Genomic DNA, 27,215 nt, shown 5'->3' on the forward strand with positions numbered 1-27,215 from the left:
AGGGCCGGGCAGGGGGTGGCTGTGGCAGCCCCCAGTGCCACGCTGCAGCCCTGGTTCGCAGGGCCGTGCCCGGGGGTGGGCATCCTTCCAGCAGGGACGTGGGTGCTGCTCTGGGGGGGGACCCAGGAGGCAGTCGCAGGCAAGAGCTGCAGGAGGAAGAAGCCCTGGCAGTGGGACGGGGCGAGTGGCTCTGGAGACAGCGGCTGGCCTCGCTCATCCCAGGGCAGCGACGCCATTCCCTGGCCGAAGCAGCTGTGTCCCAAAGTGACCCTGCTTGGAGGGAACAGTGTCCCCTGCAGCAGGCTCGCAGCAGGCACCAACCCGTACAGACCCCACAAATTCCCACCCAGCCCTGAGCCCAGCACAGACCCCACTAACCCCAAACCAGCCCCTGCGAGACCCAGACCAGCTCCCCAGGCACAACCCCCCGGGGCAGCCCACAGGGGTCCCTCAGCACAGCCCCTGCCATCGCCTGCACCAGTATCCCCAGACAGACCCCACTGCGACCTGGCACAGCCATTCCAGCACAGACCCTCCCGCCCCCAGACCCTGGCACCAACAACCACCGGCATCAACCACCAGCACAGCCCCACTAACCCCCCCTCCCCCCCCCAAGCACAGACCCATCACCCTGGCGCAGAGCCCACCACCCCTGGGAGCCGACAGTCCCTGCTCTGGATCCAGTGTCACCAGAGCTGTGACCCCATGGGTGTCCTTCCCACCCCACAAAGGGACAGGACCCTTGCTGGGGAACCCATCCCACCCGTGGAGACCCAAACCGGCCCTGGGGACCCATCCCTGCCTGGGGGACTCATCCTGCCAGGGCTGCTTGGTGGACCCGTCCCCATCGGCTGCTCCTGGGGCGGCTGCAGCCCTGCATGGCCGCAGGGGTCTGGTTCCCTCCCCAGCAGCAGCCGCTAATTCAGTGCAGCTGGGCAAGGGCTGGGCATGTGTCTTAAATCAGGGAAGAAGGTCAAAGAAAAGTAAGACAGGAGCCGAAAAAAGCAGCAGCGAGTTCCAAAAACAATACTTGGCCGGGGCGGTGGGCGGCTGATCTTCCTTGGTGGCCAGTTATTCAGACGAGCCCTACAAATTGCTGCCATTGCCTGGCCCCGCCACCCTCCCCAGGCAGCCGGCGGCGGGGCTGGCCGCAGGGCTGGGGCTGGGGGCTACCACGCCATTGTCCCCGTCCCTGCCCTCCCGCAGGGCAGTGCCACCCCAGGCACTGCCTCAGGGAAGTCAGGCAAGACCCAGGTCATCCCTGCTGGGGGTGGCAGCACCCTTGGGTGCTGCTCGCCCTCGCTGCGAGGACCAAGGGATGCTTGGTGCCCTGAGGGTGGCAAGTGCAAGCCCTGGTTTCTGTGGGGCACCGGCTTTGCCCCCCCCCCCCCCCGGTGATGAGGATGTTCAGATCCCACACAGACCCACATTGAGGACCCCTCAAAACCCCAGTGGGCGCAGAAGCCCCTGTGGCCCTCAGTGCCCCTGAAGCCCCCGCGGGCCCCGCTTCCCAAGGATTACGGCGGGTCGGGAGCTGCACCGAAAGCCAATCAGCCCCTCGCCAACTTTCCCTCCCGCCTGGCTTATCCCGCTCCGAGATGCCGTGCGGAGTTAAGCCGCTTTAGCAGGGCCAGGCGAGGGCAGCCGGGGGGCACCAGGACAACCAGTGGGATGGCTGCAGCTGGGTGCTGAGGGGACAAGCTAAAGGACTTGGGGACCATCCCTGTGCCCTGCATCCCTGCCATGCCGCCGGCACCGTGCGGGCAGTGAGCCCCTCAGCTGGGCACACTGGCCCTGGCTGACACTGGCCCGCTTCGTGCCCAGCTCTGCTTCAGAAAGCAAAGCCAGGGATGCGCTTCCCATCTGTCCCTGTCCTCGACCTCCGCCAGCCCCCTCACCCCAGCCGGCAGCGAGGAGCGCCGGCAAAGGGCTGGTTAAGTGCTTCTCCTGCTGTTTTTCCTTTGCAGGGCTGGGAAGGAGAGACGTGCTGCAATACCCCAGACGAGACTGCTCCCGGGGCATTTCCGGATGGGAATCTGGCAGCAGAGCCTGTGCTTGGGCCTCATCCAGCCCAGGCTTGTAAAGCCCCGTGACCCAGGGAGGAGCACGCCTGCGTCGGGGTGCTGCCGGCCCCGGCACAGGGGCCCCTCGTGTCCCCCTTCCAGCGGACGGGTGAGACGCTGGCTTTCCATGCCGGATGCTGTGAAGGGAAACTGAGGCACGGGTCAAGCCCGGCTCTGCCCTGGTGTCAATCCTGCGGTGGAGCGGGGAGGGGAAGGAGCGATGCTGTGCGTGGAGCCAGGCACGCCGTACCAGGATTAACTCCTCCGGCAGCCTGGGCTTTAGCGGCGCCGGGGAGCTGGCGGGGTCACAGCTGAGGCACTGCTTCCCCCCATACTCCTGCCTGTCCTCAGCAGCTTGGCCGGTGCTGGGGCTCTGTACCCCAGCTGCTCGGCCACCTGCTTCCCCCGTGGGGATGGTGGGCGATGCTCCGTGTCGCCCAGGGACACAGTGCCAGGCATGGGCACCACGGCCAGGCACCACGGCATGGGCTGGCCGGGCATCTGAGCATCCTCCGCTCGAGCTCCTTGGCCAAACAGGTGGGGCTCGGCGAAACAGCCTGAATTTTCCAATGAAAGAACATTTCCTCAGGAAATTCCCGAGCAGTTTTCACGGGGGTTGGGGGGGGCGGGGGGCGGGGCAGGGGGGTGTTAGTCACCTCAGCAGTGGGTTTTGCTCCCCACCAGCATGGCCCCAGGGAGGAGCGTGATGCCATCCCCACTGCAGGCAGGGAGCAAAGCGGGGCGACCTCACTGCATCCCAGCCCTGCAGGGACCACACAGGGTTTATTTTATGAAAGGATGCTCAGCCTCCCCGCCAGCCAGCCACACACCTCCAAACCGCTGCCGGCTCTCATGGCCAACGCTCCTGCCAGGTCCCGCTCCCCGCGGCCGTGCGAGCCCAGGCAGGGGCTGGCAAGTTCCGCGCTGGGCACCGTGCCCCCACAGGAAGCCTTGGTGTGGCGGCAGGGGGGGATGCAGCTCGAGACATTCCGGTAATCCTGAAAATCCCAAACCCTTGGTACCCGAAAGGGGCATGGCAGGGACTTGCTGCTCACCCCAGCCTCAGTTTCCCCTCGCTGGAGCCTGCAGGTGCCCTTGGCACAGACAAAATGCTCTCGTGTGGCCCCAGCAAAAACCTCCAGTAGCCGCTTCTTAACTGTTCACCAAAGCGGCTCTCGGTAATAAGTTAACCTGGTAATGAGACCTGTTGCCGAGACAGATGCAAATGATTGGGAAGTGCTCATTAGAAGGGATGGAAGGAGGCACTTAGGCCCTGAAAAGCACCCAGCCCTTCCCGGGGCTGGCCCTGTACCATATTAGAGCCCATTTTACAATAATTGCTCCAGAGGAGGAAATCTATTTGGATTCATCATAAAGTATTTATTAACAAGAGCTTATTCATAATTTTTGCTGCTCGCCGGCATGGCGCGGCCAGGCTTCCTGGCCAGCTTGGCAAGTCCTAACGAGGCTTCCCCAGCCCCAGAGAGTGGTGCTACCATGCTGGGGGGAAACTGAGGCACGCCGCGCGTGGGGCAGCCGGAGGGAGCGCGGCAGCAGCTGAAACTCCTGGGAAAGCAGCCGGGGATGCAGCGGGGGATGGGCTGAGCTGGCCTTGCCGCACACACCCAGCCCCATGCCCCTGCCATGGGGCAGACCCTGCTGTCCCAGCCACGCGCCCTCCGCAGCAGCAGACGAGCTGCAAACCCAGGGTCACTTGCAAACCCCCTCCCGCAGCCCACGCCAGGTCCCCAAGCCCCGGTGCCTGGTGCGGGTGGACACGAAGGCAGGACACGGTGCAACCTCCCTGCGGCTGCTCTCCCCACAACCCGGGGATTTATTTTTTTCCCCGCCCCCAGCGCCGACAGCATCCTCCAGCTGCCACCCATGCCCAGCTCAGGGCTGCGTATGGGCTGGACCGTACCCACAGCAGGCTCTGGATGCGGCCACCCTGTTGGGAGGGTCAGCCAGGACGGATGCAAGGTCAGAAAGGGGCTCCCACACTTCACTTGCTGCCTCAGTGCTCAGCCCCACTCAGGATCAGACCGGGAGGTGGCGGATGGGCGGATGGGCTAATAAAGCACCCGGTGCTCCCCATGCGGGGACCACGGTGGCCCCCAACCCCTCGCTGAGCTGCCCTGGGTTCCCCATGCCCAGCACTACCCAAAAAACGCCCCAGCGGGTCCTGTGAGCCATCCCGGAGCAGGCAGGTCCCTGCGGGCACCACAAGCAGCCCCTGCCGGGCCGGTGCCCGCCTGCCCGCGCCTACGTGCCGGGGCGGAGGCGATGCCGGTGCTCGCCCTCGCAGGTGGTGCGGCTGCGAGCGGGGGCGCGGGGAGTGCGCCGAGGCCGCTGCCGCGGGTCACGGGAGGCCGTGGCAGGCAACAAACCTGCCAGTTGCTTTGGAAAACAGCAGGAAGAAAAGCAGCTCTCTTTGCAGCCCGGGGCTCAGGTGCCAGTGCTGCCTGGGCCCACGCCAACCGGCACAGCCCTCCCCGGGGAAGCAGCACCGCCGGGGGTGCACAAAGTGGGCTGAAGCTGGGAGCGGGGCGGGGGGGCTTCTCTGGCAGCACCGTACACTCACCACCGAACCTCTGGTCTGCCTGCACACACCTTCACCTCCAGCAACAACTGGCGTTGCTGGTCCCTGGCTTTGCTAAATAAACCCCAAACTGGGAGCAGCATGGCCAGGGTGCGGGGAAAGGGTAAGGATGCCCCGGGGATGGTACCCAGCACAGCCAGCACCAGCAGGTGGAGGAGCCAGGAGGGTGCTGGGGAGAAAGACCTGGTGGCAGGAGCACCTGGGGCCACTCACTGCCTCCCAGAGCCTCACTGGGATCCCCCAGGTGCCTCAGTTCCCCCAGGTGCCTCAGTTTCCCCAGGTGCCTCAGGTCCCCCAGGTGCCGTCTCTGCCTGTCCCCCTCAGGGTGCAGGAGCTGATGGCTCAGGTGCTTCCCCAGGGTGACCCCACCTGCCCCCAGGGTGTGGTGCTGCCTTTCCAAAGATGGGGAAACTGAGGCACAGCATCCTCCAGGCCAGCCCGCAGGAGAGGCAGGTTGTGACGGTGGCTGCTGGGGTCTGCAAGCAGCACAGGAGGAGTGCGGAGGGGACCCAGCCCACGGCCAGGGAGATGTCCCCCCACCCCGGGAAGCATCCTGTGACCAGCAGCGCCAGGGCCACGTGGCTTCCCAGCCGAAACCCCCCTGGGGCTCCAAGGAAGGGAAATGTTTTATGGAACTGGGAAAAAAAACAACTTTGCCAACAGGCCCCAGCGCTGCCAGCTCCTCCGCCCGGCCCTGCGTCAGCGCGGGGCCCCGGGGGTGGCCCGCTCCCCCCAGCCCCGCTCCCGGCACATGGTGGGGACGGCGGCTCCGGGGGTGGCAGGGCTGGAGCGGTGCCCAAGACCCAGCGCTTTGCCCACCGCAGACCCTGGGGTCCCAGCCTGGGAACTGCTGGGATGTGACGCTGGGATGGCGGCCGCTCGCACGCCCCGGAATGCAGAGGCAAACTGAGGCAGGAGATGCCCCAGGGCCGGCAGCACCATGGTCACCCTGGGAGGACAAGCAGCAGGCTCAGCATCCCCCCTCCAGCACCGTGGAAGCCAGGAGCAGGCAGGGCCCCCCAGCCCTCCCCGGGCCAAGCCCAGGGCGCTGAGCACGGCTTTAGCCCCTGACGCAGGAGGTTTTATTTCCCTCCCAACATATTTTTAGCCCTGCCTGCTCTGTCCTGGCCTTTCCAAGGGGGATTAATTCCCCCCCGCCATCACGCACCACGAAAGGTGTGGGGGTGCAGCAAGGAGTCCCCAGTTCCCTCCTGCGGGTGCCTGCCAGCAGGGAGGGACGGCTCGGGGCGGGGGGGCACCGGGGGGTGTCTCGGCACTCCGGGATGGGGAGCGCCGCCACGAGCTCACGGTGCTCACCCCACTGCAACCCTGGCGGGTTGGAGCAAGTCACCGGCTAAAAATAGCCCCGGCCTTTTGCCGACGACCTTGTGGGAGGATCAGCCACCCCCGGGGCCCTGGTGGTGAAGAGTTCATGGCCCCCCCGCAGTCCCATCACCTTTGCCGTGCCACAGAAGTGCCAGCAGTTCAGCCCCCCCTCCAGAATCTCACGGGCTCCCTGGGGTTGGGGGCACCCCGACAGGACCCTCCCCACCTAGGGATGAGGAAACTGAGGCACGGAGCGGTGACAGGCCCTCGTGGAGAGCAAAGGGAGACGAGGGCATCCCCACAGGGCCAGCGCTGCACCGAGCGTGGCCGGATCCTGCACCCTGGGTGCTGAAGGACAGGATTGCTTTAACGGGGGTTGTTCATCCACTCTCGGCAGCCCAGCAGAGCCTTCCTGGGGAGATTCAAAGGCTGAGCCTGCCCGGGTCCTATTTCGGGAGGGTTTTGGATGTCTCCCAAGCGGCAGGAGTGGGGGCTGGCCCATACAAAGGGACTCTGTTCAGGATGCTGGGCTCCGGCGGTGCCCAGCACAGAGGCTGGTGGCTGTGGCCGGTCCCCCTGTCCCCTGTGTGGCAAGTTAGCACCCGGGGTTGGGGCACGGGGTAAGCACCCCTCTCCCCTGCCGGCTGCTGTTCCCCACCTGGAGGTAAACTGAGGCACGGGGCAGGACTGCCCTCGCTGCCCAGGCTGCTGCTGTAACCGCTAAGTGACACTGCCATACCATGGAGACGGCCGTGCCAACCTGCCTCGTGACGTGGAGTCCACCAGCCACCTGCCCTGGGCTACTTGCCCGGGCTGGCCCCGAGCCATCCCCCGGGAGAGTCCAAGGTCCCTGAGCAGGGCTGGGTGCTCTGGGAGCCAATACCCCAGCCACCGGCCCCATGGCGGAGCACGAGGAAACCCCCCGTCCAGCTGCATCCCACCAGCTCGACGCCAACACAGGGTGCACCAGGGTGCAGCCCTGGGACTGGGGGTCCTCCTACATCACCTCAGCAGCACTGCCCCCCCCCAACCTTCCCCAGGCCTTGGGGGGCTTTTGAAAGCCCCAAGGCTTGGGGGCCGTAGTGCCGATACCAGCCCGTGCAGGCTCGCACGCTCCCCGCCGCACGTAGAGCTGCAAGTGCCCACGTGTGCACCCATGGGTGCCGGGCACAGAAACCCCGGGGATGGGCTGAGCAGGCAGGGTCCTCACCCCAGCGGTAGCTGTCCTGTCCCCAGCCCCACATGGGACACAGCAAGGCCCCGGCTCTGCCCCGGCAGCTCCCCTCTCAAACCACTGCAGCACCACAAGGCGAGGAGGCTGGTGAGCGTGTCCTGGTTCCCTCCGGCGGTACCTCAGGATGCGATGCAGTCATCGCTAATGCATCTGGACTCATTTACGGGGATGAGAAAATGTTTCCAGGTTTCCCACAAAGTCCCATTAAGATCCCAGTCCCACTCTATTTTTAGTGCCCTCATCAACAACGCCTTCCCCAGCCACCCCGGCGCTCCAGGGCCCCGTGGGGCTGGCGGGGGCACCCCAGGCGCACGCCTGCCTTTGTGGGGAGCTGAGCTGCACCCAGACCGGGCGGTTGGAAGGGGCAAACCCTGGCCCTGTGCTCCCCAACCCAGCAGCTTTGCACCCATGGGTGCACCCCGGCGGCGGGGATGCCCCAGCCCAGCTTTCTCTCAAGAGCACCTAAGCAAACCTGGTAGGGAACAACAGCAAAAGCCGCCCCTGGTCGCTATGCTGGCCACGGAGCCCCACGCTGCAGGACCCCGCTCAGTGCTGGGAATGGAGAGGGGATGGCAGTGCCGGGTGATGCTCAGTGGGGCTCAGCATACTGGTGGCAGCGCATCCCTGCAGGTGCAGGGTCACACCCCGCAGCACCAGCTTGTCACCTGGCAATGGCTGGTGGCTGACCCAGCCACCCCTTCCTCCAGCACCAGCACCCCCCGGAGCCCCGGCAGCACCTGGCCCCCAGGCAGAGGGTGCCCATGGGGCTGGCGGTGGAGCTGGCGAGGGCACGCACAGATCCTGCCCTCGGCCCTGCACCCTCCCGGGCTATCTATAGCCATGACCTCAGCGGGAGCCGGGGCAGGCGCCTGGCCGCGCATCCTCCCTTCTTGGCAGGGCCACCGCCACAGCCCCCACCCGGTAAAGAGCCGCCGCCAAGCCGAGGCTTTTATCCCATATGTTCGCTAATCCGACGGGATTTGGTGTCAGGAACTGCCCACGGGCGGCTCGCAAAGGCCATTTCCAGGGGGGGGCTCAGCCAAGCGATGGGGAACGCCAGCCGGCAAGGGTGCTGCTGGGTGTCACCACCTTAGGTGACAGGGTCCAACCCTGGGGGCTGGACCAGAGGAGACGTGGGTGACCTGGCTCAGAGGAGGTCGAGCGGGGCACGGGGCAGGGGTGACCTGAGGACACCCCGCAGCTGCGCCCCGCAGGCGGTAGGGTCGCAGCCTCCCGGGTGGGTGCAGGGGGGGATGGGACCCGCTTGCTCTCCACTGGCTGCCCTGGGGGAAGTGGGGAAGGGGTGGCCCAGAGGAGGGGAATTTCCCTGGCTTTTTTCTCCAACAAACTCCACAGCTTGTGCAATTAGAGAAATTTGTTTAACAAACTCCCGGGGGAGCGGAGCGGGAAGGTGGGGTGGCGCGCGGCCAGGGGCGCTGCTCGCACAGGCCCGTGCCCTCCCCACCCGTGCCTTTGATCAGCGGCGGGCTTCGGCGGCGAGGAGCGGTTCCCTGCAGCCAGACGGCGGCCAGAGCCATGCTGCGCCGCGGGAAGCGCCTCGGCCCTGCAGCCACGCTGCCTGCGGCAGCACCCCCAGCTCTGCCCACTGGCCCCCTCAAACCGCTGCTTGGCAGCCCCCTCCGCTTTACCCTCCCACCACCCCACCGACCTGGCGGGCGGCACAACCCTGGCACCCCACTGCACTGTCATGCGCAGCCCCCCAACCTCCCGAGCCACACGTGTGCGCACACGCGTGTGCGGCGTCGGCTGGCGGGCAGGCGCAGGCTCCGGGTGCGCGCTCGCTTGCACTCCCTCTTTCTCATGCAATGCCATTTCCAGCAAAAACCCTTTACTCTGCACTTTTCGCCAGCGCCGCTTCATTGGTATTCACGCCGCACCGCTCGCCTGTCCTGGCGCACAGGTTACTAAAGGAGATTTTGCGGCGCAGCATGGCGGGGGTCACATTACAGCCCGCGCCGTCTCGCTTTCCCGAATCTGCAGGCAAAAGCCAGGGCACGGCAGGCGGGGGGTGCCGGGATCTGGCACACGGCAGCTCCTGCCAAGCAACTGTGGGACGAAGCAGCCCCGTCGCCCGTTGTACCGGGGCGAGGCGGGCAGGCGGCAGGGAGCTCTGCCGCAAACGGCGTGATGGGTGGCTCCCCCGGGAAGAGCTGGCAGGTCACCGGTGTCTCCATCCTTCCCGCCGTGCCTGCCGCAGGTTGGGAGCAGCTGGCAAAGGGGGAGGCCTGAGCAGAGAGCGAGGCACACGCTTGGCACTGCCACCACCCTTGCCACCAGTGCCTGGATGAGTCCTGGGGGGCATCCGCCATGGCCCTGGTGGGACCGTGCCCCCCCAGGATGGCGTCCTGGGGTGAGGAGAAAGCAGCGGCGCCTCTCGTTTTGGGGCTGGTTCGGGGAAAGGGGAAATGTCTGGGTGGAAAATCAACATTTTTTTTTTTTTTTTCCTTTGAAAGCAAAAATATTTCTTGGGTTTTCGTGATCAGAAACATGTTGGGGGTTTTTTTTGGACAACAGCCGGTCAAATACCGTTTCCCCGCGAAGGGAATGCAGGGGCCCTTTGCAAGGAGAGCAAAAGCCTTCTTAAAAAACAAGATAAAGACCCCAGGTTTTTAAAAAGTCCACCTGGCCACAGGCTCGAACACTCTCCCCAGGAAGAGAGGTCAGCAGGAGGGCCAGATCCTGGCATTCCCGCACCAGGCAGTGCTGCCGAAGGGTGCCACGGTGTCTCCCGAAGCAGCAGCGGTGGCTGGGAGGGCGATGCCCACGGCGGGCAGCCTGAAGCCCAGACCTGGGGATTTTGCCCAAAATGCTGATTAGAGCTGGCTGCTGGCCGGGGAAGGGAGGATTAATGCGCTTTTAAAGCAGCGGCGAGTTAACCGAGAAATCAATCCTTGGCAGAGGCTGGCCCGCGGGTCCCCCGGCGCGTGAGCGCTGCCGCACCTGGGCCGCGGGATCCTTTCCCAGCTCCTCTCCAGGACTTGGGAAGCGCCGGGCTTTGGCGGCCAGCACAGGGCGTTGGGTCCTGGCCAAGCTGGCACAGCGCGGCGCGGCCACGGGGGATGCCTGCCCAGGGCCGACGTGACGGATGGTGAGCCCAGCCGCCTGCCTGGGTGCGAACTGGGCCCCCGGGGTGCCTGCAGGGCCCCCGTGCATCCCCACCCTGCAGCGGGCACGTCCCAGGGGTCCGTGTCCCCTCCCCAAGGGTGACACAGTCTCGGGGTGCCCAGCTGGCCGGGGCAGGGAGGGAGGCTGAGCTCAGGCTCTCGCCTGTGCTGATCTGGTAAACCTCCAAAGGCACTTTGGTACCCAAAACCCACGAGGGTTTGGCACTGGGGTGCCTCTGGTCCCCTGTGAGGCTGTGCCCCTCTCAGGCTCAGCCCCACCAGCAGCCCCCAGCCACACCGTGGGGATGTCACTGGTGATGCCACATGGTGCCGGCCCGACCCAGCAAGGCTGAGCACCCATTGACACCCCGACCGCTCCCCATCACCTTTGCCACCCTGGAGGTGCCACGAGAGCAATCCCGGCTCCATGGGTCCCCGAGGAGCAGATCGTGCCCCTGCCACCCTGAGGCCCTGCTTGCACCCCCCAGCTCATGTGCAGGGGCTGAGGGGGGACAGAAGCCCGCCCGGCCCCCTCCTGCGAGCACTCAGCCCCCTCAGTGGTGCTCAGTGCCGGCACCGCCATCCTCACGCAGGAAGAGCCACAGCACGGCCGGGGGCGGCAGGCAGCGAGCCAGCCTGGCAGGGAGAGATTCTACCTCCCCCTCCAGCCCCCCTGCCTCCCCTCCAGCAAGGGACCCCGGGGACAATCCCCACCATCCCCCTCCCTCCCCCCCCGGCCATCCCTAGGGCAGGTGCAACCACGCTGGGAGTGATGGTGGGGGGACGCTGGGCACCCCTCGGGCTGCCAGGGGCCAGGCACAGGGAAGGCTGATGCAGGCAGCACCGGGCAAGGAAAGCTGGCAAGCAGGGAGGGCAAGCTGTCCCTGTCCCCAGGGCCATCGCTGGCCAGCCCAGAAAGCCCTGCCTCGCAGGGACCTGCCTCCATCACCCCCAAAGGCAGGGGAGACTGCTCCCTGCTTTCCCTCTGGGTGCCAAACCCACCTCCAGGCACTCGCCGCCACGAACAGCGCTGGGCTGGGACCAACCTTGTGCCACCACGATGGCAGTTTTCCCCCGGGGGCTCACGCTCTGGGTGCTGGGGCTGCCCAGGACCCCTGGGGGAGCTGCCTTTGGGGCTGAGGGGAGCGTGGCCAGCTCAGCTGGCCCTTGGCACAGCTCCCTGCCCGCTGCGCTGACACCGGCCCATCCACGCCACGCCACGCTGGCCACGCTGCAGCCACCCCTGCGACGGGTCAAAGCAGGCTCGGGCTCCAGCTCCCAGCATCCATCCCCAGCCCACCTGGGCTCCGAGGGATACAAAAGCACCGACGGGAGCTATTCCCTGCTCGCTTCAGGATAGCCAGGGCCCTGGCGGCTGGGCTTTGTTCAGTGAGCTGCAAAAGCACGTGCATGCTTGCAGCGCTGGGCACGCGGCGGCTTCGCTCCCTGCCCCAGCACGGAGAGAAACACAGGCAGGGAGGGAAGCGCGGGCAGCGAGGGAAGCGCAGGCAGGGGCAGAGCTGCCCGCGAAGGTGAATTATTGGCGGGCGCCTCAGCGCACTGGAGGAGGGCGGCTGATTTATTGTGCGAGGCCTCGGCGAAGTTCAAGGTGATGCGGTGGAGAGTGGTGCAGCGCGAGCGCCGGCCACCCGGCCGCCCAGCTCTCACCCAGCGGCGGGTCTTATCCTGCCCACACCCCACGCCAGCCCTCCGGCCTGGCTTCGGAAACCACGCTTAGAGCAGGATCTGTTTTTCCCGGGCAAGGGTTTGAGATCAGATCGGCAGAAGCAGCAGGATCCTCGGCAGTGGGGCCGGCCGGGGCAGGCGGGCACGGCACGGCGGGCGCCTCCCGGGGAAAGCAAGGATCTCCCGAAGGTTGCATTTAAAGAACGGCCTCATTGTTTTTCCCAAACAATACTCAGCAGATGGGAGAATTGAAAGTGTGTTGCAACCTTCCCTCTCTCCCCCCGCCGTGCCCGGCTTGCTGTTCCCATCCTTTGGCAGCCGATCTGAGCTCCCAGCTGGAAACCAGTTTGCCGGAGCTACTGGTGGAGGGGGTGCACACCGGTGCTCCCTTCTCTCGCCAAAGAGCTGTGGTACTTTCAGGAAGGAGGTTTGCCAAAGGCCATCCCGGTGAGATGTGCCCGGCAGTCAGCTCCCTGGACGGCCACGTGCCCGAGCCAGTGGTGGCCGGGAGAGGCGAGATCCCTCTCAGCACCCGGGAGACACAGCTGCGACCGGGCCACACGGCCACAATGCCTCCTGCAACCCGGATTCGTCCCCCAGGCACCGCGGCGTGCCTGTTTCCTCGTGTGCTGGCAGCGTTTGCCAGGACAGAGGTTTGTGCCGGGCCAGCCTGGCTGGGCTGCTCCCCGGTGCCCCAGGATCGGGTGCCGTCGGCTACAGCATGGGCAGGGGTCACGCCTGGCCACCGGTTCCCGGTCAGTGCATCACCTCTGCACCGAGCCACTCTCCAAGGATGCACCTGAGCAAAGCAGTGGGAGCCAGGCGTCCCACCGGGGTCTGCGCAGAGACCCTCTCCCCTATTTCAGGCCCCAGCAGACCCATGGGGGCTGGGAGAGGGGAGAGGGTCTCCAGCTGGACCCCAACAGGACACCTGGCTCCCACCGCTCCGGCTGCCTCCGAAGCCAGCTTCCATCTCCCTCTGCTCCCAGCCTACGGGGTGCGGGGGGGTGGGGGGGCAACCACCAGATGCCAGAGATGAGCCAGAGGTTTGCAGGAGCATCACCACCGGTCATAAAATTTGCACGTCTCCCCCTGGGAGCATCCCAAATCTGCCCCCCCAGCTTCGTAGCAGATCCAGAAGACGGGATAACTGTTACGGCTCTGCAAACCCTGTCGGCTCCCCGGCGGCAGCTCCCCAGGGACACACGTGTGGGGCTGGCGGTGGGTGCTCGGTGCCGGCGGTGGGTGCTCGGGGCCGGCGGTGGGTGCTCGGGGCCGGGGTTATTTTGAAGCGCCAGCAGCCGGAGCCCTCCCCGGCTTCCCCGTGGGCAGGGTGAGGCCTCATGCGTGGCGGCGGTGCCGGTGCCGCTTCCCTGCTAATCCAGGCAGCTCCCTCATGACTTCCCAGCCGGTCCCTGAAGGGGGGACAGAGGTGAGCAGGGGGAGCAGGAGGAAGTCCCCGAGCAGGGACAGAGAGCTGAGGAGGGCACAAAGTCACCCTCCTCGCCCGACGGGTGACTCGGCTGAGGGCCTGGCAGGGAATATGTCATGGACGATGTCTTTGCCAGGGCTATTTTGGTGCCGCGGGGCTGCCAAGCCCCGGCTGGGCCCAGCTCCGGCCGGGAAGGGCGGCTGCCCGCGCGGTAGCCGGGGTCGGAGTGGCCGTGCCGGGCTCGAGGGCTGGCGGTGGTGGTAGCGGCGGGGAGATGCGCAAAGGCAGAGGCAAGGGCGGCTCCCGCGCACGTTCCAATGTATCCACATCACCATCCACGGCTCCCGAGCCCGGGCGAGCCTCCCTGCTGCGCGGGTGGGATGGGAACGGCTCGGCTGGCGGCGGGGGGAGCACTGGGGGGGTCGGATCCGGTAGGTGCAGACGACGTCTGATCCCATCCGAGCTGGGCTGGATTGGAGCTGAGGCTACGCCAGGGCAAGGCAGGGGGCGGGAGCGGGGGGAGAAACCGGAGCCTTCCCCGCGCGAAGGCGGCGGGGCGGAGGCTGGGATCCGTGGAGGAAAAACCAACTCCCCCCCGTCGGCTGGGCGAAGCGCTGGGAAGAGCACGGGGCTGCGGGCAGAGGGGCTCCTGCCAGCCCCCAGCCTGGGCAGCAAACACACCACTCCCCCCATCCCACCAGTGCTGGTAGTGGGCAACAACAGGCTCTGCCAAGTGGGATGGTGGGGAGGCGGTGGGACCCCTGGGACGATTAGAGTTGGGGCGGGAGAGGGGCAGAAAAGAAAGGAAAAGAATAGGCGGGAATAGGAAAAGAATAGGAAAGAAAAGAAAAAGAATAGGAAAGCATAATAAAGAAAAGAATAGGAAAGAATAATAATGAAAAGGAAAGAAAAGAACAGGAAAGAATAGAAAAGAAAGATAAAAACATAGAAGAAAAAGATAAAAAGATAAAAGAAAAAGAAGAATGATAAAAGAAAAAAGAAAAAAGAACGGTAAGAGGAAAGAAAAAGAAAAGAAAAAGAAAATTGAGAAGAAAAAAGAATAAGAAAATAAACCCAAAAAAAGACAGACTGAGGTGTGACCCCTGCCAAGTCAACCACACCACGGGGAGCACCATCCCCAGGGTCATTCGGGCAGCCCCAGTGCTGCCCACCCGTGCCAGTACCCGTGCCTATGCCGCCGCCAGCCTCACCCGCTGCACTGCACCCAGCGAGGCCGGACCCCACGCCACCTCCGGCACAACACAGGTGCCACCACGCTGCCGAGGGGACCCCCCCGAACGCCTACGGGGCAGCTGGGTCCAAGGCTCTGTCTGAGGTGGGGCCGGATCCTGCCCACCGCTCCGGCCCAGGGGATGGGGTCTGGCAGGAGGACCCCCCGACGCAGACACAGGGGTCCGGCAGCAGCCCCCCTGCCCCCCCAGAGCTGAGCCCCCGCGGGGTGCGGCACAAGGCCGGGTTTGGAGCAGGCACCAGCTGCCAGGAGGGAAGAGGTTACGAGCCGGGGGGGGAAGCTGCCTGCTCAATAATTAAATAAATATCAGCGATCAATAAGGACAGAGCAAAGGCAGAGCCGCAGTGGTTGCGGTGCAGGCAAAGGTGGGGGGGGTCCCCCCGAAGTGTTCCCCCCCTGCAGCCATACCGGCTGTTGCAGGGAGACTTCAGGGACGCCCCCCTTGCCCGTGCCACAGGCCCTGGCACGGCCACCCCACCGCGCGCCACCGGGCCACGTCGGCGTGGCCTGGAGTGACACCAGCGGCCCACGCACACGGCTCGGGGCTGCCCCTCGACACCCCTACGCACAGACGGGGACCAGCATCGCCCCTCACCCCAGACCCTGGGGGGGGGGTGCCCCCCACACCCTGCCATGCACGACCCCCACTGCCTGCTCGCCCGCCAGCGTGGCATGGTGCAGCTGGTTTCAAATTGTCCTAAACTTGGAGGATTTTGAAGAAAAAGCCAGTGCCCCCCACACACACCTCCTTGCACCCCACCATGTGCAGCCGGACTGGGGGGGGGGGGAAGTTTCACGCTACACAAGAGGCGACGCAGCTGAGGCCGAACCCGCAGCGCCAAGCCCCCCCCCAGCCTCCCCAAACCCAACCGGGGACCCCCTGCACCCCATTGCACCCCCCTGCAGCCCCGAAGCCGCCGGCTTCCCCGCACCACCCATCTCCAGGCGCAACCAGAAAAAAAAAATAAAACCCAAACCACAACGCAACCCTCTCCTTCCCCCGTGCCCCAAGTGAAAGCGAAGGGCAGAAAATCCCCCAAAAGCACGAGAAACACCCAAAAAAACCCTAAAAAAGGCGCAGGGAGGGGGGGGGGGGGTAAGCAAGAGGGAAACGCGGCTCCTCCAAGCAGCCCCAACCCGCCCTTTTCCCTGTTATGATTATTTTTATCAAGGGGGGTGGGGTGGGGGGGGTGTTTTTTTCATTTTTGTTGGGTTTTTTGTGTTGGTTTTTTTTCATTCCAACTGTAAAGTCTGTTGCGGCGGAGGGGGGGGGGGGAAATTGGGGGGGGACGCGGAGGGGGGGGCTCGGTTACCTGGGTCAGGCAGAGAGGAGACGAATACATCCCGAGCCGTGCTGGGAAAGTGGCTAATTGCAGGGCTGAGACTCGAGGCGTAAAAGTTACTGAGTCATTTCGGAGGCTGGAGCAGTCCGGGCGTTTTTTCTCTCTCTCTCCTCCGGAGCGGCTCTGCGGGGCCAGGGGGGGGGCAGCCGGGCAGGGGGGGGCGGCCCCGCGGGAGGGGGGGCCGAGGAGGAAATAAAAAGGGTCCAACTTCCACCCCCCAAAAAAAAAGAAAAAAAAAATTAAAAAGCAAAAATCTTCCCCCCCCCTTGGAAAATAAAGCGCTTTTTTTGTTGTTGTTGTTGTTTGGTGGGGGGGGGGGCGTTTTAAAGAGGGAAAAGGCTCATCTTCGCCCGGGGGGGGTAGGGGTCGGGGGGGGTCCGCGCCCAGCCTGCAGGCAGGGGCAGCGGGGAAGTTAGAGGGGAAGCGGCTCCATCCGAGACACGGGCAGCGGAGAGAGGGAGGAAAGAAAGAATGAGAAAATGAAAAAAAAAAAAAAAAAAAAAGAGAGAGAGAGAAAGAAAAAAAAAAAAAAAAGGAGCGAGGAATGAAGTGACGTTATGAAAAAAGCCCATCCCAAAATATTACATCCCATTTAAAGATGTAGGAACCCCCTTTGGCTCGCAGGGCCCAGCGCTGCGGGGCAGGGGCGAGGGGAGGGGGGGGGGGCAAGCCCCCCCATGCCCCCGCCCGGGCCAGCCAGCGCGGGCTTAGTTTAGGGGGGTTGATTTTTTTTTAATTATGATTATTATTTTTTTTTAATAAACGGAGCCAATACGGCGCGGGGAGAGCAAAAAAAACCCTGCAGATTCATGTGCAACTTCTGGGCAGCGGCGTCGGGGGGGGGGGGGGGGGATTCCCCCCGTACCTCGCTCCCGGGGCCGGGGGGGGGCCAGCCCCGCGCTCCCTCCCCCCCCCCCCCCCTTACACCCCCTATTTAACGACCGGCAGCATCTCCCCCCGTGCCACCGGAGAGGGAAAGGGGGGGGGCAGTACCCCGGCAGCCCCGCTCCCCCCCACCCCACACACCCCCCCCCAGCGCACAAAGAAAGCAAAAAAGCGGAGCCCTGCGCCCGGCAAACTCCAAACCGCAAGTTCTCACTCCAGAAACGCCACCGCCACCGAGCAATTCTGCAGGCTTTAATAAAGCCTAATTAGAGAGCGAGCGAGGGCGAGAGCCACGGACAGAAAAACAAAGGGAATCCCCGGCTCCTAATTGTGAAAGTGAGTTTCAGCCCTACAGGATGGCGGGCGGGCGGCCGCCCCCCCCGGGCTGCCCGATTATTCCCCCCCCCCCCCCCCCCGCGCACACGCATAGATGGGGATGGGGGATTTCTTATTATTATTTTGTTTTAATTGCGCCCTGCAGTGACCTGACGCGCAGGCAAGGACCGCTGCCCGGCCGCCCCGACCCCCTCCCCCCCCCAGCGACCCCCCCGGCTCTGCCTCGCTCCCTCCGACGGGGGAAAAAAGGCTTCTCCATTCCCGCTGCGCCCTCGCGCAACTCATCCTCGCCCGCAACTCATCTTCACCCGCAACTTTTGCCGGTCCCCGGCTACGCCCGGGGGTTTGGGGTCGTCCCCCCCCCAAGGCAGCACCGCGGGATGCGCCGGCACCAGCCCGGCTGCGCGCAAACTTCAGCGGGCGGCGCGCGGTCCCCGGGCCGCCCCTCCCTGCGACCCCCGGGGTGGGAAGGGGTCGCGCTGCCCCCCCGGGGGCTGGCAGGGGGCGAAGCAAAGCCCAGCACGGCGGGGACGGGGCGGAGGGGAGACAAATATTTTTTTATTCTTACATCGAGGATGGTGATTTCGGTTTGGGGTTTTTTTTGGGGGGGGTCGCCCACCCTCGCCCTGGTGCGGGGAGGGAAGCGGCCGGGGCGGACTTGAGCGCGACCCTCCCGGGCGTCACTTCCAAGTTCAAGTCGGTGCGGCTGGCAGCCTCTCCGCCCCTTTTTCCGCGGCCATTTTCAGCTCCATCCAGCCCTCGGCGGGCTGCGGAGCTCCCCCCGCGCCACGACCTCGCCGCCGGGCGGCTCCCGCCCCCGCCCCCCCCCCAACCGCGGGGAGGGGGTGGGCAGGGGGAGGAGAGACGGCGGCAACTTCCCTCCGCCACCCCGGCACCCCCCCCCCTTCCCCTCCCCACCCCCACCCCCCCCGTCGGGCACCGTATTAAACTCCGCTGCCGGCAGCGCCCCGGCCCCGCCGCCCCCTCCCCAGCAGCCAAGTCCTGCTGGTGGGTGCACACGCAAACACACGCACACGGGGGGTTGGGAGGGGGTGGGGGGGTTGGGGGGGGGGAGAGGAAAGTAGAAGAGAAAATGAAAGTGTCATGGGACCTACCATCGCCAAGTGCAATTAACGGGCTTCCAAGTTGCTGCGAAAAGCAAAGCAAAGAGGGTGGGCTTTTTTGGTATTTTGTTCTAAAACGTGTGTTTTCCACCGAGCCGAAGGAGGAGAAAATAAAAATTAAAAAAAAAAAAAACAAAACAACCAAACGAGCGTCGCCCCCCCGCAAGAATTAAAAAATTTCAAAATTAAAAAAAAAAAAAACGAGAAGGATGAAGCCCCCCCCCCGAGGGCGGCGGGCGCGGGGCGGGCGGTCAGCGGCGGGGGGCCATGCTGCGGGCTGGGCCGCTCCGCGCCGCGGGGCAGGGGCCGGGCCGGGCCGGCGGCGGCGAGTTCCGGGGCGGCTGCGGGAGGTGGCGGCGGGGCCGGCGGGTGGTGGCGGTGCCCGCGCCCAGCCCGACCTCATGCGCTGGGAGGGGGGGGGTGGGGGGCTGGAGGAGGGGGGGGGTGGGGGGCGCGGTGGTTATTTTTGGAAAGCGAAGGGGGGGGGGAATAATAAAAAAAAAATATTAGGGGGGGGTCTTTTTTTTTTTTTTTCCAAATTAAAAAAAAAAATTAAAAAAAACGGGGAGCGGGCCGGCGGAGGGCCGGGCTGCGCCTATGGAAAAGCAAGGCTGGCATCCCCCCCGCCCCCCCCAGCGAAGCCCAACTCCGGCCGGGCACGGCTCCTCCTCGCAGCCCGCAGCGCCCCGGCCCCATCGCCGCCGCCTCCGCCCGCCGCGCCGCCTCCGCCTCCTCCTCCTCCTCTGCCTCCTCCCCTCGCCCGGGGCACCGGCGGCGCTGCGGAGGGGACGCTCCCGGTGCGGGGGCGGGGAGGGAGGAGGAGGAGGAGGAGGAGGAGGAGGAGGAGGAAGGCTCCGGCCCCGCTCGCCCGGCAGCGCGGCGGCGGCCCACGGACGGTGCTGGTAGGTGGCGGGGGCTGCGGCGCGGCCCCCCCCGGGGCGGGGGGCTGCGGAGGGAGGCGCGGGGCCGCCCCCCCGGCCCTGCCCGGCGCGCGTGGGGGGGGGAGGGAGGGAGGGAGAGGAGAGGAGAGGGGAGAGGAGAGAGGAGAGGAGAGGAGAGGAGGGGAGGGGAGAGGGGGGGGGCGCGGCCCCGGTGCGGAGCTACCGCAGAGCGGGGAGGAGCCGCGGGCAGCGCCGGGCCCGGCCGCCCGCCCCTGCACCGGGAGCCACGGCGAGCGGCCCCCGCCCCCGGGCATCCCCCGGCCCCCGCCGCCACCCGCTGCCGCCGCCAGCTCCGGCCCGCGGGCACCCCCTCCCCATGGACACCCCCTGCTCCACCGCCAATCCCCGGGCACCCCCATCCCTGCCCCATGGGCAACCCCTCCCCACGGACACCCACCCGTTCCACCGCCCATCCTCTGTCACCTCCATCCCTGCCCCACGGCACCCCCTCCCCACGGACACCCCCCATCCCTGCTCCACGGACACCCTCATCCCTGCCCCACGATCTCCCCCATCGCTGCCCTACAGACACCCCCATCCCTGCCCCACGGCACCCCCATCCCTGCCCCATGGCACCCCCCATCCCTGCCCCACGGACACCCCATCCACATTCCCCTGTCACCCCCCACCTCCCCCCAAGACTCCAGCACCCCCACGCCGCGCATCACCCATCCCCTCCAGGGTGCCCCATCCCTGTCCCCCCATTCCCCTTGTGCCCCCTGAGCACCATCACCCCCCCCCCAAACTCCCCGTGTGCCCTCCAGCACCCCCTTTCTCCCCCCCCCAGCCCCCCCCCCCAGGTCTCTCTTAAAGCCACAGTCCACTTTGCAGCGGGTGCAGCCCCGGGGCGTGGGGGCTGGGGGGTGCAGGGGCCTTGCCCCCACCCCCCCCCACCCCCCCCCCGGATCCCGCTTGGAAAGTTAGGAGCGACCTGGGATCCGGGCTTGGCCCGGGAGAGGAGCCGGGAGAGCCTTTCCCTGCCTTTCCATCGACCCCTTTTGTGTCTGGACCTGTATTTTTAACCCTTGTTATCGAGTAATCCTTTAATCTTTTAATCCTTTCAAATAACCATGTTTTTCTATAGGAAGGCAAGAAAAATGAGATATATTTTTTTTTTTCCCCAGTTTATTAAGGGGCGAAGCGCGTGCTGTACGTCGGTATTTTTAGGCACGCTTCGTAGTCTTGAACAAACAGCAACATAATCTCTGTCTCTTGTGCTCAAACGATTTCAGTGTGATAAATAAGATGCTAAATAATGCATTATATATTTTTGAAATAAAAATTAAAGCAAGCTACGCTGACATCCCCCCTAGTTTTTATTTCATCATTTTCTCCCTCTTTATTTTTTTTGTTGGGGGGGGGGGGACAGGGACGGGACTCGGCGAGCCCTGCTCATTTTTACAAGGGATCAGCTCGATTTTAACAGGGATTTTGTATCCACTGGAGGTTTATTTTATCCAGCCCCGTATCCCCTTTGCCTGCTAAACCCACCGTGCGCATACCGAGATGTTGGAGGTTACACGGCGTAATTTGTGTGTTTGCCGGGTATATTTTACTGCTGTTCAAGTTGTTTGTCAGACGCTGAAGTACGACGATCGGCCTTATGGAAATGAGAGCTAATTTTGTTCCAGTTTTCTATCCAAAAAAAAAAAAAATTCTTTATATTTACCAGCTCTAGAACTTTTTTTTTTTTTTTTAAATCACCATCTGCTCCCCCCCCACTCCAAAAAAAAAAGCCACTTCCCTGGTTTAAAGCTGAAAAAAAGGCTTTAAATGAGCAGTTCGCTCGCCTCATCCCAGCTCCATAAGCCTTCGGGAATGTAAACTCGGCGATAACTTTGCTCACGGAATACAATTTTCATTTTCTGCCCGACACCGGGTGAGATATGGCACAAAAATAAACCCGGGGAAGAATTTGCCAATTTTGCTCGGTTTCCTGGGCTGCCACCCGCCTGGCAGCCCCCCTCCCTTTTGCTGCGGCGATTCCTGGGATTCGAAGGGGACGCGGATGCTCGGCTTCGGGCTCGGTGCAGTGGGCAATGGCCTGGTGGTGCTGAGCCCAGCACCAGGCAGGCGAGGAGAGAAAAAAAGGGGGGCTGGGGGGCTGGGGTGGGGGGTGAAAAAGCAGGGTCGGGGGTTTATTTTTGCTTCTGCAAGGGCCTGGGACGCGGGACGGCGGGGCCGAGGGTTTCTGCTGTAGTTATTTATTTTTGTGATGCTGTTCAAGTATTTCCTGGATGACTCAAAGCCGGGGTTGAAGGGCTGCTGGCCTCGTCCCCGAGACACCCCGGTGGATTTCCAGGGGCCTACAGGCACGTGCTGCAGCCCCCCGAATTCATCCCGTATCTCCTGGCTCAGCACGGGGCCCCGGGACTGATCCTGTGCGAACCGTAACAGCCGTGACCCGGGGCTGAAACCAGCTCAGTGCAGCAAGTGGCACCTGTGCCCCGCCGCAGCGCAGGCGGCATCGCGGCCACCGTGCCACTGCGGCCCGTGGCACGCAGCGTGGCTGCTGCTGGGGCTTGCTCGGTGCTGGGGGGGGCAGGCTCTGGGGTGCAGGTGCTGGGGTGCAGGTACTAGGGTGCAGGCAGGCAGTGGAGTGCAGGCAGGCGCTGGCGTGCATGCAGGCACTGGGGTGCAGGAGCTGGGGTGCAAGCACTGGGGTGTAGGCGCTGGGGTGCAGACAGGCGCTGGGGTGCAGTTGCTGGGGTGCTGGCACTGGGGTGCATGCACTGGGATGCAGGCACTGGGGTGCAGTTGCTGGGGTGCTGGCACTGGGGTACAGGCATTGGGGTACAGTTGCTGGGGTGCATGCGCTGGGATGCAGGCGCTGGGGTGCAGGCATTGGGGTGCATGCACTGGGATGCAGGCATTGGGGTGCATGCACTGGGGTGCAGTTGCTGGGGTGCTGGCACTGGGGTACAGGCATTGGGGTGCAGTTGCTGAGGTGCAGGTGCTGGGGTGCTGGCACTGGGGTGCATGCATGCACTGGGGCAAGCATTGGGGTGCATGCACTGGGGTACAGGCATTGGGGTGGAAGCGCTGGGGTGCAGGCTTTGGGGTATGAGCACTGGGATACTGGTGCTGGGGTGCAGGCGCTGGGGTGCACACAGGCTGTGATGGCCGCAGGGCTGGGGAGCTGCCGCCAGACCCCGCTGCCCACCCGTCCCCGCTCGTCCCAGCCAGCCCCAGTTCCCTGCTGCCACCCCAGCCTCACCCCAACTCCTAGTGTAAACCCCAGGCAGAAAAACAGTAAAAATACAACAACCCTTTTTTTTGGTTTTGTTTCGTTCCTAGGCTGCCTGTAAACAGCATGGGGGGGGGGGGCGTGGAATTCAAACCCAATTTAATTTTCCCGTGCAGGTCATCCCTGCTACCTCAAATGAAAAAATAAGGGGGGGGGGGGAAGGGTTGGGGCCTGATTCTGTTTCTCCTGGTGGGTTTTTGCAAGGGTTGAAGCCCCGGGGGTTGACGCTGAGTTACTCCGATTTTGGCGCAGAGACAGAGGGGCAGGATCAGGCCCTTTGTTCCATTCCTCAGGTTTCTATCCCAGCCCGGCTGCCCGCTCCCCACCACCCATCCATGAAACCAGCACCGGGAACAAGTGGAAATTCACCCCTTTCCCCCCCTCCAGTGAAATCTGTTGCTGCAAGACGCTGGTGAAACCCCTCAGGCTGCCCCACCCAGCCAGGTGCCCATGGGCAAGACCCCCTGCCTGGTGCCCCCAGCCCACCGCCCAAGCCCCCTGCCTGGCTGTGGCGCTGAGCCAGCCCTGCTCGCCCCCTTCTCAAACCTGGGGGTTCTTTCTAAAGGGCATTTCATGGTTGATTTGTGCTGCTAAGACGCCTCAGCGCCAACTTGGGGGCTCAGCCCAGGGGGGTATCGATACCCATGGAGCACCGTGGGGCTGGATAACCCCCCCACCGCCACGGGAAAATACACCCCCAGCCTCATTAGCCTCTTGCTTGGGCTCGTTTCTTGCATTTTTTGCAACGGTTTTTCCATTGCAAAAAAGGTCCTATCCTGCTGGGTGCACCGCTTGGGACTGCCGACACCGCCAAGCTGCATCCCTCCCGGGAAGGAGGGAGAAAAAGGGAAATAACCCACGTTGGGACAGTTTTGTTGCTGCCTTTCTTTGCTTTTAAAGTAACTTTTAAGGAGAATATTCTGGTTTTGACCAGAATTTATTTACTTTATTCCTGCATATGGCTCTTGGCCTGGCTCCCAAACAGGCAGAGGTCTGGCCCGGCTCAATTCAAAGCCAAAACGTGCAATGAAAAAAGATTTTTTTTTTTCCCTCTTCTCTTTCTTTATAAAGCAGGTTTTTAACTGGTGAAATTGTTGCTGACAAGGGGGGGTTCAGTTTAAAAATTGCTAGCAGATTTCAGTGAATTATTCTGCAGGAATTTCAAGGTTTTTTCAGATTTTTTGCTGTGGCTTTTTTTTTTTTTTTTTTTGGCTGCGGGTTAGATGTAAAAAAAAAAATATATATATATAACCCCCCAATTTCCCTTCCCCCCCAGTATTTTTTCCATTGTCTCAAACATTACCTCTTCCCCCTGGATTTGGTGAAAACCAGTGCTCGCTGAACCGCAGCCAGTAAGAAACCCCCTTTGCAGCCCTTTCCCTGCTCCTGCGCCATGCTGCACCGGGAAGCCTGACCTCATGGGGGGCCAGGCTCCCCCCAGCTGACCCAAAAACTTGTTCCTTGACATCAAAATGGATTTCGCCTTTTCCCCACGTGCGCCGGCCTCACTTGGTGCCAACACAGCTTCAAACCCACCAGTGGGGCCGCGGTGCCGGCGTCCCTAGCCCGGGGGGCTCGGGCACCCCAGCAGGGTTTTTGCAGCCACGTGTGGACGGAGGCGCCGGGGACTCATGCGAATGCTGAAATTTCACTCGTTAAAAAACCCTAACCAACATCCAAACCCTGAATGCAACCAGGAAATGTTTCCTCACATGATTTTTTTTCCCTTCCTCCCCCCCCCCCAAAAAAAAAAAAAAAAAGAAATAAATCAAGTGCGTCCACTCTCCTGGGGCTGGTTTGTCACGTTGGTGTTGGGGTATTTGGGGAAATTTCTGGAGTGGGAGGAATGGGGAGAAACGTGGCCCTGTCTCTTTGTTCAGTGTGAGTGCATCCAGATTTGCTTTTTTCCCCTCTCTGCAGACGGCCCTGGCAGATGGGGGCTCCTGCCACCGTCCCCGTGGTGCCACCAAGCCACCACGGCCACCCCTCGGTGCCGGGCAGCAGGGGACAGCTCGGCTTGGGGAGCGGGAGCATCCTGGTGCCGTGACCCCGGTGGCTTCCTCGGTGTGGCGGCGTGGCTCTGCACCGGCATGCCGCGGGCAGGTGCTGCCGCCGCGCTGCACCCAGCAGCACCCTGATGCCAGGGGGGGTCCCCGAAACACCCACGTGCCAACAGGAGCGGCACCCAAGGGGACACACACCAGAAAAATCACCCCAAACGTGGCTTTGCTTGGGGGGGGGGGGGCGAGGGCGGAGGAGCAGGGAAGCCTTGCACCCTGGCTTTGGGGAGCAGAAAGTGAAAGTGGCTGGTGGTGGGTGCGGTGAGCGCGTTGGGGCTCTGCGCCCCGGTACCCAGCTGGCACCCCTGTCCCCTGGGGGTTGGGTCCTCGGGAGCTGCCAGGACAAAAGCGGCTGGCGGTGGCATTTTGGAGAAGGAGTGGGAGGGGGAGGAATGGTGGGGGAATTTTAATCAGTTGCCAAAGCAAACAGAAGCGCAGGGAGGTAACGAGCTACCTGCTCCTGCCGCCCACTCCAGCACCTCCGCCTCACCGCCTGCCACTGCGGCGCCATGCCCGGCCCCGAGCCCCCATTCCCTCCGTGCACGGTGACATCGGGGACCCAGAGCAATATGGGGGGCCAAACACCCCAGCAGCTGCGATGGAAAATCACCGTTACCCAGTTGCTCCAGTGTGACACCGGTGCCAGGCCTGGGGGATCACTCCCAGCACAGCCTTCGTGCCCGCTGCGCCCCAGCCGGAGCCCAGCACTGGCCCCTCGGGCGGCCTTTTGGATGGGGCGTTTGCTGCAGTAGGAAATGGGTTTGTTTGCCAGAGGAGAAAAACTGGCCTGGAATTTGCAAATAGAAAGTTTGAAGGGAACGGCAAAGAATTCTATGAGTTTTCCAGAACGAGCGTCCAGCCGTGCCGGTGCGCAGGGATGCGCCCGCAGCAAGGCGAACCGGAGCCATGTGCAAAAGTAATAGCGGGCGAAGGGTCCCTTCGCCGGGAAAAGTTTAGCAACTCACCTAATCAATTGCCAGCCTACGTCTATAGCTAAACCAATTACTGCAGACAAATTGGCATGACTATTCGGCTCGCAAAGCTCTCCGGCCGCACAAAGGGCTCGCTTTCCCCCTTCCCCTGCCACGATTTTACGAGAGAGGAAAATTACTCGGATGCTGAGCGTACTGTAAGTAATAAGGGCTTTGAAAATAGGCTCCTAATTAAAAATGATACCACTCGTTTGTTTTTAAGCACACATTAAACTTTTTTTTTTTCTTCTTCCCTGCTGCATTCAAATGTTGGGGTTGCTGCCTTGTTTTTTTGTTTTTTGGGGTTTTTTTTTGTTTTTTTGTTTTTTTTTGTGAAAACTGGCTTTCCGTGCTGTGATTCTGGTTTGATTTGCCTCCCCCCACACCCCTCCGGGGTCTGCTTCGAATTAGCGAAAGCCAAATCCAAGAAGCTGGAAAGGGATATTATAGAATTTTCCATGTCCTTATTATTTTTTTTATTAGTGGGACCAGGCTGCTCGGCCGAGCGGGGAGGAAAAAAATGGCTTTTGTGGTTGCGGCAGTTGTGTGAGCTGCTGGCGCTGGGGCTGCGCTCGCCGGGCGCGGAGGCGGCAGCACCCGCCGGCAGCTGCACTCGCCAGCCCCGGGGCTCGGTGGGGGGCACGTCACCCAAAGCATCCAGATGGGATTGCTCTGGCCTGGCCAGCTGCGGTGCTTTGCCATGGTCACCCCCTTCGCAGCATCCCCGGGTGATGAGCAGGGGGCTGGGGGTACCCAGTGACGTGGGGTCCCAGCCTGCGGCATCCCAGGGGCCAGCTGGCCTGGCCGCGTGGAGCAGCACCGAGGGATGCTGTGCTACCCGCCGGAAGGTCTCTGGGGGATGCGGTGGTACCTGGGAGGCACGTGGGTGCCCCTGAGGCACGGGCATCGCCCTGGACCAAGCGCCATCACGCTGTTTCAGTGCCATTTGGCCACGTGGTGTTGGCGAGTGGTGCCAGGGACTGGGGACCTCGGGAGCCTCGGATTGCCCTGGGAAGGAGGCACGGGGTGGGAGACGACGACATTTCACGGTCCTGGTCTAGACTTGGCTCGTAAACCCGGAATTATTGCAGGAAGAGGGACTGCAGGCGGCACCTTCACAGGCTGTGGAGGGACGAGCCCATCCCCTCTAACACATCGCCCAGGCGAAGGCACCCATGCCTCAGTTTCCCCAATCTGCACTGTGCTGGTGAAGGGGGATTCGGCAGCCAGTTCCCCCCCATTTTCGTGCACGGGGGGCTCAGAGCAGGGCCTGGAGAGTTAATGCCAGCGACGCCAGCCCTCGGCTGTCGGCACATGCTCTGCCTGGCCCTGAAACCCAGCCAGCTCCAGCTCCGGCAACAACAGCCGCTATTGTGTGCCGGCAGCCCCGCGCGGGCACCCAGCTGCCGCCGCAGGGTGGGAGGGTGCAACCGGCGGGTGACAAGTGGACTTTGTGTCCCCGCTTTGGGCTGCTGGTTGTTGGCTTTTTTTTTTTATTTTTTATTTTTTTTAATAGGAAGCACAGAAAACAGGGCGTTCGGCTCCCGGCGTTTCTCCCAGCCCTCTTTGCAGCAAGGGAGGGGAAAAAATA

The 27,215-nt window shown here is 63.4% G+C and overlaps 1 protein-coding gene and 1 long non-coding RNA gene across 6 annotated transcripts in view; one reads left to right on the forward strand and one right to left on the reverse strand.

The window, feature by feature from the left end:
* The window catches only part of NFIC (nuclear factor I C), a 44,281-nt gene extending 25,482 nt beyond the window's left edge, over positions 1–18,799 (reverse strand). For 2 of the 5 annotated variants that reach the window (XM_055708311.1, XM_055708310.1), the window contains exon 1: positions 16,031–16,527. In XM_055708311.1, coding sequence (XP_055564286.1) covers positions 16,031–16,060 — 30 coding nt within the window. In that variant the 5' untranslated portion in view covers positions 16,061–16,527. Of the gene's footprint in view, positions 1–16,030; positions 16,529–18,396 lie in introns of those variants that run through there. The other 3 variants (XM_055708309.1, XM_055708312.1, XM_055708308.1) reach the window with 3 other exon arrangements.
* A 655-nt stretch (positions 18,800–19,454) lies between these two features.
* On the forward strand, positions 19,455–20,649 carry LOC114014514 (uncharacterized). Its single transcript, XR_003558037.2, has 2 exons — positions 19,455–20,381; positions 20,471–20,649. It is a non-coding gene; the product is annotated as an uncharacterized LOC114014514 (long non-coding RNA).
* The last annotated feature ends 6,566 nt before the right edge of the window (positions 20,650–27,215 follow it).

The sequence above is a fragment of the Falco cherrug genome, chromosome 4 (assembly GCF_023634085.1).
Source record: "Falco cherrug isolate bFalChe1 chromosome 4, bFalChe1.pri, whole genome shotgun sequence".
Lineage (NCBI taxonomy): Eukaryota > Metazoa > Chordata > Aves > Falconiformes > Falconidae > Falco > Falco cherrug.